A 15,230-nucleotide genomic window follows, 5' to 3' on the forward strand; every position below is an offset into this window, starting at 1 on the left:
CCCAGGACCCCACCTGGGTGGACTCGCTGTGGGAAGCGCACGGAGGGGCAGAGGATGCTGAATGCTCCAAGGGAGAGGAGGCTCCCCAAAGTCCTGACTGGCTTTGTGGGGAGCAGTTCCAGAGCATCGCCTGGGGACTCCGTGACACCTGTCTACCAACAGTGGCCAGTGCCAGGTGCCCCAGAGGGAGTGAACCTAACAGGCAATGATCAAGTGATCTCTCTCCTGCCATCCATCTCCACCCTCTGACAAACAGAGGCTAGAGACACCATTCCTTACCCAGCCTGGCTAATAGCCATTAATGCACTTAACCTCCAGGAATTTATCCAGAGGCCTTTTTCTCTCTCACTGCTTCTTTTCCATGGCTTTACACCCCGCGATGCCAGGCCAGGCACCTACCTGTGAGGTTCCTGGGCTCCAGCAGATCCACCTGCAGGTAGGGCGGCTTGGAGAGCAGCTCGTGGTACACCTCTGCCTGGGGCCCCCAGCCCTGCAGGTCCGAGCCAGGGAGCACGTGGTTGAGGCGCCCCGCGTGGGCAGGGTTCTCCGGCTGCTGGGAGGAGGCTGTGAAGCAGCTGGCTGGCAAGGAGGCCAGGCCCAAGGGGCCATAGCACCGGTCTGCAGACAGGACAGAGACGGGGGTCACGGGTGCTGCTGTGCACGGAGGGGGGCAGAGACAGAGGCAGGCGGCTCGGACTGGCCAAGGTACCCAAGGGAGCTGAGCCGGGTGGAGGAGCTTGGCAGCAGAGCCCAACTCAGGAGATGCCCCTGCCCCGTGCTGGGAGTCAGAGCCTGACCCGGCCCCGTTGAGTCCACCTCAGAGACCCCTGTCTGAGTGACACCCCCCCCCCGCCCGTGGGGGCCCGTGGAGCCAGGACTTACCTCCAAGAGGGGGCAGCGGGAAGGTGATGAGCGGAGGGCTGGTGGAGGCAGCTGGGCTGGCCAGGGTGGTGCCCGGGGGCCCAGTCGGTGGCACAGCAGGCGCGCTGGTCCTGCTCTCACCTGAGAGGGGAGACAGGATTTCTGCCTTGGTCCCTTCCACTCTGGGCCACACACACCACGGCTCCCACCCAGGGTATCCACACACAGCCCTGGGGACAGGAGTCCTCCATGTACCTCCCTTCCCCCTTGGGGGGCCAGGCTCGCTGCTGCCTTCGATCCCAGGGGAAAGGGGCAGCACATCTCAGGGGAGCCCAGGGGGCTGCAGAATCCGCCCCGCGGCCGCCCCCACACTGGGGACAGCACAGGCTACTGGGGGGCTGCGGGTTAGGTCTGAGGGGCATCGGCAGGGGGGGTGTGCCAGGTAGGGATGCAGGGGGGGGCGCCAGGACTGGCTGGGGCATGTCTTGTGAAAGTCCCTCCCTTCCTGCCCCCCAGTGCCATGCAGCAATGGGCCCCATGACCCCTCCCGGCTCCTCCCCCAGCGCCATGGCCCAAGCATGGCAGCACTGCCCCCTTGGCCCCCCAGCACCATGGAGCCACAGGCCCCACCCCCCAGGCCTCCCCCCAGCGCCATGAAGCCACAGGCCCCACAACCCCTCCCCCCCAGCACCATGGAGCCATGGGCCCTATGACCCTCCCGGACTCCCTCCCAGCGCAGGACTCACCCACTTCAGCGCAGTAGCAGCAGGCCTCACCCCTGCCCTCCACCAGCGCCCGCCCCTGTGGGGAGACATTGGAACCAGCCTGAGCCCCGGAGCTCCCTGGGGTGCCAGCCCAGTACCCGCGCCGCAGGGCGGCCTCCCGTCACAGCCCCTCGCTAAGTCTCCCAGCCCCCAGTGGGGCTCCAACCAGCCCTGCCCTGAGCTGGAGACACCATGGGAGGGTCATGCCCAGACCCCTCAAGTCCCCATGAACCCCCAAACCTCGCCCTGCCCCTAGCCCCTGCCGAAGGGCTCCCCAGCTGGGACCAGCAGCCCCTCTAAGGAAATGCCAGCTCCCACCAGCCGGGGCTGCACCCCCGGGGGTGACTGGGCCTCCCTCCCCCAGCTCAGAGGGCAGGGCTGGGTGCCAGGCTCACCTCAGGGCACCCCACGGTGCTGTACGGGCAGTACTGGGAGCACTGCACTGTCAGGTTGGGCAGGCACTGGCACACCTGGCACTGCCCCGATCGCCAGCGGTCGCCAATGGCGTGCAACCAGCCATGGTGCTCGCACTCCTCGCATGGATCTGTCTGGCACCTGCATGGGGAAAGGCAGGCAGAGGGGTGCGGTTAGAGCTGGCTGGGAGCACAGCGCCAGCAGGGGAAGGACTGGGGCTTAAAGTGTAGTCTCCTGATTAGAGTGCCTGGCACCTAATACCCACTGCCCGGTGCCCATCCTCAGAGCCCACTGCAGCCCCCCCACCAGAGCCCACTGCCCGGGGCCCACTCCCAGAGCCCACTGCCCACTGCAGCCCCCCACCAGAGCCCACTGCCCGGTGCCCACCCAGTCTACTGTCCACTGCCCACCACAGCCCCCTACCAGAGCCCACTGCCTGATGCCCACCATAGCTCCTTGCCCAAAGCCCACTGCCCACCCCCACCCCCTACCCAATGCCCACCCCTAGCCGTCTACCCAGAGCACAGCGTCTGGTACCCACACCCAGAGCCCAATGCCCGGTGCCCACTCCAGCCTCCTACCAGAAAGTCACATCCTCACATTCCTTCTATATATCAACAGTGGAATGTCGGTGGCCCTCGTAATAGCAGCCACTATCACCAGATATGCAGAGTCTCTTAATTGGCAGCATACTGTCTGGCAAGGAATCACTTCTCTGCACTTGGGGTGTGACATCCCCACTTCGGTGTTGTTTTGTCTCTATGGACCCATGGGCGGCTCCAGGCCCCAGCATGCCAAGCGCGTGGTTGCGGCGGCAAGCCGCGGGGGGAGCTCTGCTGGCGCCGCGAGGGCGGCAGGCAGGCTACCCTCGGTGGCTTGCCTGTGGAGGGTCCGCTGGTCCCGCGGCTTCGGAGGACCAGCGGACCCTCTGCAGACAAGCCGCGGAAGGCAGCCTGCCTGCTGTGCTTAGGGCGGCAAAATTCCTAGAGCGCCCCTGTATGGGCCCCACTGCTCTGGTTTATCTGGCTGGTCTCTGGTTGGTGCTTTGATTGTTTCTGGCTGTTGTGTAACTAATTTGACAAGATTTAAATCAACCAAGGGGCTGGGGTCTCAGGGGGAAAAGAATGATTTTGCCGTATGTTAGGGCTGGTCAGCGTGAAAGACTTTAGTGAAATGGCTGGTTAAGGTGCCGCTAAGCAGGACTCAAGTGTCACTATATAGACTGGGGTCCAAGAAGGAGACGAGCTGGGAAGAAAACAGAAAGGCAAAGGGAAGAGAAGAAGAAGAAGAAGAACGATTTAGATGTTGGCATAGAAAGTAGCTTATTAAGTTTGCGGACGATACCAAACTGGGAGGGATTGAAACTGCTTTGGAGGACAGGGTCAAAATTCAAAATGATCTGGACAAGTTGGAGAAATGGTCTGAGGTAAACAGGATGAAGTGTAACAAAGACAAATGCAAAGTGCTCCACTTAGGAAGGAACAATCAGTTTCACACATACAGAATGGGAAGAGACTGTCTAGGAAGGAGTATGGCAGAAAGAGATCTAGGGGTCATAGTGGACCACAAGCTTAATATGAGTCAACAGTGTGATGCTGTTGCAAAAAAAGCAAACGTGACTCTGGGATGCATTAACAGGAGTGTTGTAAACAAGACACGAGAAGTCATTCTTCCACTTTACTCTGCACTGGTCAGGCCTCAACTGGAGTATTGTGTCCAGTTCTGGGCACCGCATTTCAAGAAAGATGTGGAGAAATTGGAGAGGGTCCAGAGAAGAGCAACAAGAATGATTAAAGGTCTTGAGAACATGACCTATGAAGGAAGGCTGAAGGAATTGGGTTTGTTTAGTTTGGAAAAGAGAAGACTGAGAAGGGACATGATAGCAGTTTTCAGGTATCTAAAAGGGTGTCATCAGGAGGAGGGAGAAAACTTGTTCACCTTAGCCTCCAATGATAGAACAAGAAGCAACGGGCTTAAACTGCAGCAAGGGAGATTTAGGTTGGACATTAGGAAAAAGTTCCTAACTGTCAGAGTAGTTAAACGCTGGAATAAATTGCCTAGGGAGGTTGTGGAATCTCCATCTCTGGAGATATTTAAGAGTAGGTTAGATAAATGTCTATCAGGGATGGTCTAGACAGTATTTGGTCCTGCCATGAGGGCAGGGGACTGGACTCGATGACCTCTTGAGGTCCCTTCCAGTCCTAGAGTCTATGAGTCTATAAGGAGGAGGAGGAGGAGGAAAGAGCGGGAAGAAGAACTCAGCCCCAAGACACAGCCTAAGATCAAAGCCGCTAAGAATCCTCAGGACAACCGTGAGGTGCAGCGGCCAGAACCCAGAGGAGACCAACCTTGCCTGGCCAAGGGAGAAGGTCCTCCTGCCGGAGCAGGGCTGGTGGGCGTGGCGCTGTGGGTGGAGCAGGTGTGTTCTGCCTGGTGATGGTTAATAGAGGACCAGGCTATTTCTGTGCAAGGCTTTCACTGGGAAAAGGCCCTGCAGACCCGCAGAGGAGTATGCCCGGAGCCCTGGAACCGGAGTGTGCGGGTAACACATGCCCCTTGTCCCCCAGTCCCATGCCCACGTCCGAGCGTTGGTGCTCAGGGAGCAGGGGGCAGGAGCCATCCCCTCGGCGCTCAGGGAGCGCGTTACCTGCGCGCCTTGCGGTAGATGCCCCGGCACTGGCGCCCGTTGCCGTGCTTGCTGGGGTTGTTGGGGCTGCGGAAAGACCACTGGATGCTCTGCACACCGCACGGGCCCAGGCACTCGCCCCAGGGAGACCAGGCCGACCAGCCGCAGTTAACTAGAGACAGACACGGGGAGGGGATGTGAGACGAGCCCCCACAGCCTCCCGCGCTGCTGCCCCCGCCCAGCCCTGGCGGCCAGGGGCAGCGGGACGCAGGCGAGCCAGGAACCAGCCACCCGCAGGCTCGGGAATGGAGGGGGGGCCGGGGAGCCCAGGGCCCAGCCCCACCTACCAGTGCACTCGGGGTTCTGCCGGCACCGCTTCATCTGCCCGTCCTGGCAGGCGCAGATGCGGCAGTTCACCTTCACCAGCTGGCCAGGCCAGTGGCGCACCCCCTCCACCAGGCACGGGCACTCCCGGGGGCGCACACACTGCTGCTCACTGTCCAGCACCAGCCCCTCCGGGCACCAGCAGCCTGTGGGGGGAGCAAAGGGGGCAAGTGAGGGCACATGCTCCCTCAGCCCCACTGCCGGCCATGCAGATGCCCGGCCCAGGCCCCAGCAGGGACAGGCCCTGGATTGTCCGGAGGGGTCAGAGCAGCTCTGCCCCACCACTCTATAGGGCAGAGGGATCTCCACAGGGACTCCACCCATGGCTACAGTAACACTGGCACTGAGCCACACCCAGTACCGGTGGTTAATTTGGGCCAGGGCTTGCCAGGGCTGAGCCTCAGCACCTCCGGGCCTGGCAGGGCTTAGACGCGGCACCTCCGGCCTGGCGGTTCTAAGCCCGGCACCTCTGGGCCTGGCAGGGCTGAGACGCGGCGCCTCCAGGCCTGGCGGTTCAGAGCCCCAGCACCTCTGGGCCTGGCAGGGCACCTCCAGGCCTGGCATCTCAGAGCCCCAGCACCTCCGGGCCTGGCAGGGCTGAGACATGGCACCTCCAGGCCTGGCAGTTCAGAGCCCCGGCACCTCTGGGCCTGGCACCTCAGAGTCCTGGCACCTCTGGGCCTGGCACCTCAGAGCCCTGGCATCTCTGGGCCTGGCACCTCAGAGCCCCGGCATCTCTGGGCCTGGCACCTCAGAATCCTGGCACCTCTGGGCCTGGCGGTTCAGAGCCCCGGCACCTCCGGGCCTGGCAGTTCAGAGCCTGGCACCTCTGGGCCTGGCACCACAGAGCCCCGACACCTCTGGGGCTGGCACCTCAGAGCCCTGGCACTTCTGGGCCTGGCACCTCCGGGCCGGGCACGGCTGAGACGCGGCACCTCTGGGCCTGGCATCTCAGAGCCCCGGCACCTCTGGGCCTGGCAGGGCTGAGACACGGCACCTCTAGGCCAGGCAGTTCAGAGCCCTGGCACCTCTGGGCCTGGCATCTCAGAGCCCCAGCACCTCTGGGCCTGGCACCTCAGAACCCCAGCACCTCTGGGCCTGGCACCTCAGAGTCCTGGCACCTCAGAGCCCCGGCACCTCCGGGCCTGGCAGTTCAGAGCGTGGCACCTCTGGGCCTGGCACCTCAGAGCCCTGGCACCTCTGGGCCTGGCACCTCAGAGCCCTGGCACCTCTGGGTCTGGCATCTCTGGGCCGGGCAGGGCTGAGACGCGGCACCTGTGGTCTTGCTGCATCAGTTATGAATGTAAAACAATTGCTTGAGCCCCAGCCCCTCCCTCATTACAGCTCAAACACTGCCCAGTACCCTACAGCTCGTGGCACAGGCGTCTGCTCCTGTGCGGACCCACAGGGTTCGGCCTGGACGAGCTACAGCCGCGCCAGAGGGTAGTTGGGCATTTAGTGCCGCCAGGCAGAGGCAGTGCCCACCTGCTGGACCCTCTGCGGCCCTCCCACCCGGACCCCCAGAACCCACCCCTCGCAGCCCCCCCCATGGCCCTACCTGGGCTGCAGGGCCTGTCCCTCTTGCACTTGCCCCTGCTGGCCAGATCGGCACAGGACATGGGGCACGGGGCACAAGGCCTGCGCACCAGGCCCGCGGGGCAGGCGGTGGCGTTGAGGCAGCCTTCCAGCTGGCAGGGCTCTGCAGAGAGACCGGGGAGCGCGGTTAGCTCACTCGGAGCCGCCAGCCCCCACCACCCACGGCCCAGCCCCAGGAGCTCCAGGGACGAGGCAGAGGTGCCAGGCTTGGCTCGACCCTCTCGGGAGCCGGCTGCCAGGAGCAGCTGTTCTGGGCCATGGTGGCAGCATCGTAGCAAACCTCCCCACCACAGCAGAGGGAGCTCCAGGGCCAACAGCAACACACAGTGGCCCTGGGGGGCCGAGGGCCCCTGACCCCCACTCAAGGGCAGGGTAGCCTGGCCAGTGGGGAATGAGCTACGACAGACGGTGTCTGTGGGCTCGGCCGAGAGCCAGGCCGTGGGGAAGCACAGAGAGCTGCTCCGCCCCACAGAGCCACTCCCCAGCATGGATGCCGGCTGTGCCTAGAGCAGGGGACCCCCACCACCGCCCCACGGACTCACTGATCTCCAGCGTGCTGGGCGAGACTCCGGGCAGCTCAGAGCAGTGCCGGCCCCCGTTCCGGGGCGGGATGCACTCCCGGCGTCGCACCACCACCCCGCGGCAGTCCTGGGTGCAGTTCGCCCACGTCGCCCACTCGCTCCAGGCACCATCCACTGCAGAGCATGGAGAGGAGAAGGCAGGTGGGACCAGCCCCGCCCATGCACTGCACCAGCCGGAGTACCCCCATATCGCCCATGTGGGGCTGCAGTGATTCCTGACACATCCCCCTCTGTCTGCCCCGTGCCCGGCTATATGGACACCCCTCTGTCCGCCCCACACCCAGCTGTACGGACACCCCTCTGTCTGCCCCGCAACTGGGTGTTCGGACACCCCTCTGTCCGCCCCACACCCAGCTGTACGGACACCCCTCTGTCTGCCCCGCGACCAGGTGTTCGGACACCCCTCTGTCTGCCCCGCACCCAGCTGTACAGACACTCCTCTGTCTGCCCTGCACTCGGCTGTACGGACACCCCTCTGTCTGCCCTGCACTCGGCTGTACGGACACCCGCTCTGTTCACCCCACGCCCGGCTGTACAGACACCCCTCTGTCCGCCCCGCGACTGGGTGTTCAGACCCCCCTCTGTCCGCCCCACACCCAGCTGTACGGACACCCCTCTGTCTACCCCACGCCCGGCTACACGGACACCCCTCTGTCCGCCCCGCGACTGGGTGTTCGGACACCCCTCTGTCCACCCCGCACCCAGCTGTACGGACACTCCTCTGCCTGCCCTGCTCCTGGCTGTACGGACACCACTCTGCCTGCCTCGCGCCCGGCTGTACGATACACCCTCTGTCCGCCCCGCGCCCGGCTGTACGGACACCCCTCTGCCTGCCCCGCGCCCGGCTGTACGGACACCTCTCTGCCTGCCTCGCGCCCGGCTGTACGGACAATGCCCCCAGCCCAGTCTCACCTGGGCAGGCCAGGGCGAAGCACTGCTGGGCCTGTGTCTCCTCGCCGTGGCAGTGGCGCAGGACGTCGTTGGCCCGTCTGGTGCAGACCCGCCTGCGGATCTGCAGGCCCATCCCACAGGACCGGCTGCAGGTGCTCCAGGGGGCCCAGGGGCTCCAGAGCCCGCAGTCCTGCTCGTCTGAGGGCAGCCAGCCTGAGGCCTCGCTGCCGTCAGCGCAGTCCGCCAGCCCGTTACACACCTGCAGGGAGCCAACACTGAGCCGCCCAGGGAGAGGCAGAGACGCACAGAGCTGGGGGGCGACAGTGATGGGGGGAGACAGAGAGCAGGGAAGGGAGCAGGGGGCAGGGCAGAGCACGCAGTATGGGCGGGTGGGGGAAGCGCAGACCAGCCGGTATGGGGGGAAGCGTATGAGCGGACGGAGCAGCGGGCACTAGGGGCTGGGACGCAGCAGGGAGCCGGGCGGACTGACCAGGGAATGTGTAGTTTTACTGGGACTGTCTGCATGGGGGAGGGGAGAGCAGGGGGTAGGGTGACTAGATGTCCTGTTTTTATAGGGCCAGTCCCGACATTTGCGGCTTTGTCTTGTATAGGCTCCTATTACCCCCCACCTTGTCCCGATTTCTCACACTTGCTGTGTGGTCACCCTAGCAGGGGGTGACTAGGTGTGGGGGTACCTGAGCCTGTAACCTGAGCCGTGAGCCGTGGGGGGGGGGCGAGTGGACGAAGGGAGAGGGGGAGAAGGCGGGAGAGATCCGGCTGGAGGGGTTTTGGTTTCAGCTTTGGGCTGGCTGGTAAGAGGCAGGAACCCCACATCTTGGCCCTTGGCCCCAGAGGGAGCTGGCCGAGAGGTCCTGGTTGTACCTACGAGCCCTGCTTGGGACTGTCCAGCGGCTGGGGATGAGGCTGCCGGGTGCATCGGCAATGGAGTGTGGCGAGGAGGGGCCGGGCGCCCGAGGGCACCACCCGAGGGTGCTGCAGATGGAGGCAGGGGTGGGGGGAGCACTGAGGCAGGCGCAGGAGGGGCCAGCCTGGGCACTGCTAGGCAGGGAGCTCGCATGTCTCGGGCCAGGGCACAGGGTCTATGCCCAGCTCAGCCAGGGGCACTGCCCTTCCTCCTCCCTGGGTGCTAGCCAGAGGGGAGCTCTGCCATGCCCCGATCGGCCAGCACCTCCCAGCCCCACAGGCAGGGGACAGAGCCGGGGCAGGGCTGGGCCAGCAGCCGCACCCACGAGCATCTTGGAGCCCCTGCCAGTGGGCACTGCCCCCGCCCCAGCCCTAGCCGTACCTGCTTAAAGGAGATGCATTTGCCCTCAGCACACGAGTACTCGGCGCAGGGCCCCACCGTCTGGTTCCTCTCGCCGGACGGGACGTGCTGCTCTGCAGGGGCGCAGGGGGGGCAGTGAGAGGCCCAGCGGATCCGCCAAGCAGAGCAACAGCCCTCTCTCCCCAGCCTGTCACAGCCACAGCCCTCTGCCCACTCCCCCCATGCCCATCACAGCCCTCTGCCCGCTCCCCTCTACCCGTCACAGCCACGGCCCTCTGCCCGCTTCCCCCCTGCCCATCACAGACCTCTGCCCACCCCCCCGTGCCCATCACAGCCCTCTGCCCACTCCCCTCTACCCGTCACAGCCACGGCCCTCTGCCCACCCCCCCGTGCCCAGCCACAGCCCTCTGCCCGCTCCCCCCGTGCCCATCACAGCCCTCTGCCCGCTCCCCTCTACCCGTCACAGCCACGGCCCTCTGCCCACCCCCCCGTGCCCATCACAGCCCTCTGCCCACCCCCCCGTGCCCATCACAGCTCTCTGCCTGCTCCCCTCTACCCATCACAGCCACAGCCCTCTGCCCACTCCCTCCGTGCCCATCACAGCCCTCTGCCCGCTCCCCTCTACCCGCCACAGCCATGGCCCTCTGCCCGCTTCCCCCTGCCCATCACAGACCTCTGCCCACACCCCCGTGCCCATCACAGCCCTCTGCCCACTCCCCTCTACCCGTCACAGCCACGGCCCTCTGCCCTCTTCCCCCCTGCCCATCACAGACCTCTGCCCACCCCCCCGTGCCCATCACAGCCACAGCCCTCTGCCCGCTCCCCCTGTGCCCATCACAGCCCTCTGCCCGCTCCCCCCATGCCCATCACAGCCCTCTGCCCGCTCCCCTCTACCCGTCACAGCCACGGCCCTCTGCCTGCTTCCCCCCTGCCCATCACAGACCTCTGCCCACACCCCCGTGCCCATCACAGCCACAGCCCTCTGCCCGCTCCCCCTGTGCCCATCACAGCCCTCTGCCCGCTCCCCCCATGCCCATCACAGCCCTCTGCCCGCTCCCCTCTACCCGTCACAGCCACGGCCCTCTGCCCGCTTCCCCCCTGCCCATCACAGACCTCTGCCCACCCCCCCGTGCCCATCACAGCCCTCTGCCCACTCCCCTCTACCCGTCACAGCCACGGCCCTCTGCCCACCCCCCCGTGCCCAGCCACAGCCCTCTGCCCGCTCCCCCCGTGCCCATCACAGCCCTCTGCCCGCTCCCCTCTACCCGTCACAGCCACGGCCCTCTGCCCACCCCCCCGTGCCCATCACAGCCCTCTGCCCACCCCCCCGTGCCCATCACAGCTCTCTGCCTGCTCCCCTCTACCCATCACAGCCACAGCCCTCTGCCCACTCCCTCCGTGCCCATCACAGCCCTCTGCCCGCTCCCCTCTACCCGCCACAGCCATGGCCCTCTGCCCGCTTCCCCCTGCCCATCACAGACCTCTGCCCACCCCCCCGTGCCCATCACAGCCACAGCCCTCTGCCCGCTCCCCCCGTGCCCATCACAGCCCTCTGCCCGCTCCCCTCTACCCGTCACAGCCACGGCCCTCTTCCCACCCCCCCGTGCCCATCACAGCTCTCTGCCCGCTCCCCTCTACCCGTCACAGCCACAGCCCTCTGCCCACTCCCCCCGTGCCCATCACAGCCCTCTGCCCGCTCCCCTCTACCCGTCACAGCCACGGCCCTCTGCACGCTTCCCCCCTGCCCATCACAGACCTCTGCCCACCCCCCCGTGCCCATCACAGCCACGGCCCTCTGCCCGCTCCCTTCTACCCATCTCAGCCACAGCCCTCTGCCCGCTCCCCCTCGCCCATCACGGCCATGGGCCCCTGTAGTTTGGCATTGTTGTCTCCCTGCAGTATAAGCTCTGATCAATGTGCCCATGTAGCCCCATGACCCCCCGTGCTGGCTCAGACCAATCGTCCTGTCACCCTGCCACCCCTCATGTGTTCGGCCTGTGCAGAGCCTGGGGCAGGCCCCCATCCCAACAGATGTGCTGCCGGGAGTGCCCCAGGCCTGTGCGATCCCCGCAGCCACCCTCACCGCAGGCTAGCTCGTCCTCGCCCTGGGGGCAGTCGTGCGAGCCATCGCACACCCGGGAGACGTTCACACACATGCGGTTGTTGCAGACGAAGAGCCCTGGGCAGGGCGGGATCTCGGTGGATCCTGCCAGGGAAGGAAGGGGACATCAGTGACCCTGCTCTGGGGCACAGGGGGAAGGCACAGGACTACCCTGGCCGGCACTAGGGGTGGGGTGTCTGCCACTGCCTGGGGCAGGGGGCTTCCCTGCATGACCAGCCCCTGTCTGCGTCGTCGGTGGGAATTGAAGCCAGGCCCTGCCCATGGCACTGGGTGGGGCCCCGCGGCCAGAGTCTAAAGGCGAGTGGGCTGGGCCCAGGGCAGCGAATGGAGCAGTTGCCCACTCAGCGGGCTTGGCTCTGTGCCCCAATGGGAGCCCGGCTCGGGGGGGCTGAGGGTTACACCAGGGACCCCAAGGCACAGGTGCGGCTGGCCTGCACTGAGGACTCAGCACATGCCCTCGGCTTCCTCTGCGTGTTTGCCAGATGCGGGGTCCGTGGTCAGCTGGGCTCTGGCGGGGGGGACCCCAGGTGGCCTCGTCTGCCCCAGAGGGTGCCACCGTCTCCAAGCATGGCTCTGAGCAGTGGGCATAGCCAGCCCCAGGCTGGGTATGGGTCAGCAGCCAGCACACGGCAGGGCACTTTGGGCCAGCTCCGTGGGGCCCAGTCACCTTCGATGGGGGGCTCAGAGTCGAGGGACTGAAACGCCCTGTCCCACTGGCGCTGACTGGCCGGTGTGCCGAAGCCACGGCACACTCCCAACCGCACCCGGGCCACTCACCCGATGGACCAAACGGGACAGCTGGGGTCGGGGTCTGGACAGCAGGTATCGGGAGTGGGGGAGAGGAAGGGGGGCAGCAGTCTGCGCTGGGGGGTCACAGGGGGCCCCGGACGGGGAGGTGAGGGACAAGGAGAGGAGGAAGGGCCCCGGGAGGCGCAGGCTGGGTCGGGCGGAGCCGGAGGAAGGCCCTGGGAGGCATGGGCTGGGTCGGGCAGGGCCGGAGGAAGGGCCCCGGGAGGCATTGGCTGGGTCGGACGGGGCCGGAGGAAGGCCCCCGGGTGGCGTGGGCTGGGTTGGGCGGGGCCGGAGGAAGGGCCCCAGGAGGTGTGGGCTGCGTCGGGTGGGGCCAGAGGAAGGGCCCCGGATGGCATTGGCTGGGTCAGATGGGGCTGGAGGAAGGGCCCCGGGTGGCGTTGGTTGGGTCAGATGGGGCTGGAGGAAAGCCCCCGGGTGGCGTGGGCTGCGTTGGGCGGGGCTGGAGGAAGGGCCCCGGGAGGCGTGGGCTGGGTCAGATGGGGCTGGAGGAAGGCCCCCGGGTGGCGTGAGCTGGGTTGGGCAGGGCCGGAGAAAGGGCCCCGGGAGGCGTGGGCTGGGTCGGGCGGGGCCGGAGGAAGGGCCCTGAGAGGCGCGGGCTGGGTCAGGCGGGGCCAGAGGAAGGGCCCCAGGAGGCGTGGGCTGGGTCGGGCGGGGCTGGAGAAAGGCCCCCGGGTGGCGTGGGCTGGGTCGGGCGGGGCCGGAGGAAGAGCCCCGGGTGGCGTGGGCTGGGTCGGGCGGGGCTGGAGGAAGGCCCCCGGGTGGCGTGGGCTGGGTCGGGCGGGGCCGGAGGAAGGGCCCCGGGTGGCGTGGGCTGGGTCGGGCGGGGCCGGAGGAAGGGCCCCGGGTGGCGTGGGCTGGGTCGGGCGGGGCCGGAGGAAGGGCCCCGGTGGCGTGGGCTGGGTCGGGCGGGGCCGGAGGAAAGCCCTCGGGTGGCGTGGGCTGGGTCGGGCGGGGCCGGAGGAAGGGCCCCGGGAGGCGTGGGCTGGGTCGGGCGGGGCCGGAGGAAGGGCCCCGGGTGGCGTGGGCTGGGTCGGGCAGGGCTGGAGGAAGGGCCCCGGGAGGCGTGGGCTGGGTCGGGCGGGGGCTGGAGGAAGGCCCCCGGGTGGCGTGGGCTGGGTCGGGCGGGGCCGGAGGAAGGGCCCCGGGAGGCGTGGGCTGGGTCGGGCGGGGCCGGAGGAAGAGCCCCGGGTGGCGTGGGCTGGGTCAGGCGGGGCCGGAGGAAGGGCCCCGGGAGGCGTGGGCTGGGTCGGGCGGGGCCGGAGGAAGGGCCCCGGGAGGCGTGGGCTGGGTCGGGCAGGGCCGGAGGAAGGGCCTCGGGTGGCGTGGGCTGGGTCGGGCGGGGCCGGAGGAAGGGCCCTGGGAGGCGTGGGCTGGGTCGGGCGGGGCCGGAGGAAGGGCCCCGGGAGGCGTGGGCTGGGTCGGGCGGGGCCGGAGGAAGGGCCCCGGGTGGCGTGGGCTGGGTCGGGCGGGGCCGGAGGAAGGGCCCCGGGAGGTGTGCGCTGGGTCGGGCGGGGCCGGAGGTAGGCCCCCGGGTGGCGTGGGCTGGGTCGGGCGGGGCTGGAGGAAAGCCCTCGGGTGGCGTGGGCTGGGTCGGACGGGGCTGGAGGAAGGCCCCCGGGTGGCGTGGGCTGGGTCGGGCGGGGCCGGAGGAAGGGCCCCAGGAGGCGTGGGCTGGGTCGGGCGGGGCCGGAGGAAGAGCCCCGGGTGGCGTGGGCTGGGTCGGGCGGAGCCGGAGGAAGGTCCCCGGGTGGCGTGGGCTGGGTCGGGCGGGGCCGGAGGAAGAGCCCCGGGAGGCGTGGGCTGGGTCGGGCGGGGCTGGAGGAAAGCCCTCGGGTGGCGTGGGCTGGGTCGGGCGGAGCCGGAGGAAGGTCCCCGGGTGGCGTGGGCTGGGTCGGGCGGGGCCGGAGGAAGAGCCCCGGGAGGCGTGGGCTGGGTCGGGCGGGGCTGGAGGAAAGCCCTCGGGTGGCGTGGGCTGGGTCGGACGGGGCTGGAGGAAGGCCCCTGGGTGGCGTGGGCTGGGTCGGGCGGGGCCGGAGGAAGGGCCCCGGGAGGCGTGGGCTGGGTCGGGCGGGGCTGGAGGAAAGCCCTCGGGTGGCGTGGGCTGGGTCGGGCGGGGCCGGAGGAAGGGCCCCGGGAGGCGTGGGCTGGGTCGGGCGGGGCTGGAGGAAAGCCCTCGGGTGGCGTGGGCTGGGTCGGGCGGGGCTGGAGGAAGGGCCCCGGGTGGCATGGGCTGGGTCGGGCGGGGCCGGAGGAAGGGCCGCGGGAGGCGTGGGCTGGGTCGGGCGGGGCCGGAGGAAGGGCCCCGGGAGGCGTGGGCTGGGTCGGGCGGGGCCGGAGGAAGGGCCCCGGGAGGCGTGGGCTGGGTCGGGCGGGGCCGGAGGAAGGGCCCCGGGAGGCGTGGGCTGGGTCGGGCGGGGCCGGAGGAAGGGCCCCGGGAGGCGTGGGCTGGGTCGGGCGGGGCCGGAGGAAGGGCCCCGGGTGGCATGGGCTGGGTCTCGCGGGCAGGGCCAGGGCCGGCACCGGGCTCACCACAGTTGTCGGTGCTCTCGTCAGACTGGTCCCAGCACTGGGGGATGCCGTCGCACAGCTGCCCGTAGGGGATGCACTCGGCAGTGACGGTGCACGTGTGCTGGTCCAGGCCACAGGTCCGGTTGCACACTAGCTCGTCGCTGCCGTCCAGGCAGTCGGCCTCGTTGTCGCACACCCAGCCGCGCGGCCTGCACTCCCCGCTGCCGCAGTGGAACTCGTAGCGGCCGCACGGGGGCGCTGTGAGGGGAGATCGAGGGAGCCCTCAGGGCTAGGTCCTGCGGGGTCTGGGGGGGGCCTACAGGGAGACCCCGGGGAGAGGACCCAGTGGCAGCCTCGTCCCCTGCTCACTGCACTACAGGACCGA

At 68.0% G+C, this 15,230-nt stretch overlaps 1 protein-coding gene across 1 annotated transcript in view; it reads right to left on the bottom strand.

Moving 5' to 3' along the window:
- Window positions 1-15,230, bottom strand: part of LOC127045947 (SCO-spondin-like) — a 162,019-nt gene that overhangs the window by 92,252 nt on the left and 54,537 nt on the right. Inside the window, exons 32-43 of the mRNA XM_050942846.1 lie at window positions 14,867-15,103; window positions 11,486-11,608; window positions 9,424-9,515; window positions 8,139-8,376; window positions 7,188-7,340; window positions 6,608-6,748; window positions 5,013-5,195; window positions 4,687-4,837; window positions 2,021-2,180; window positions 1,608-1,662; window positions 883-1,002; window positions 400-618 (exon numbers count right to left, since the gene is read on the bottom strand). Coding sequence (XP_050798803.1) covers window positions 400-618; window positions 883-1,002; window positions 1,608-1,662; window positions 2,021-2,180; window positions 4,687-4,837; window positions 5,013-5,195; window positions 6,608-6,748; window positions 7,188-7,340; window positions 8,139-8,376; window positions 9,424-9,515; window positions 11,486-11,608; window positions 14,867-15,103 — 1,872 coding nt within the window. The remainder of the gene's footprint in view (window positions 1-399; window positions 619-882; window positions 1,003-1,607; window positions 1,663-2,020; window positions 2,181-4,686; window positions 4,838-5,012; window positions 5,196-6,607; window positions 6,749-7,187; window positions 7,341-8,138; window positions 8,377-9,423; window positions 9,516-11,485; window positions 11,609-14,866; window positions 15,104-15,230) is intronic.

This window comes from Gopherus flavomarginatus, chromosome 2 (assembly GCF_025201925.1).
Source record: "Gopherus flavomarginatus isolate rGopFla2 chromosome 2, rGopFla2.mat.asm, whole genome shotgun sequence".
Lineage (NCBI taxonomy): Eukaryota > Metazoa > Chordata > Testudines > Testudinidae > Gopherus > Gopherus flavomarginatus.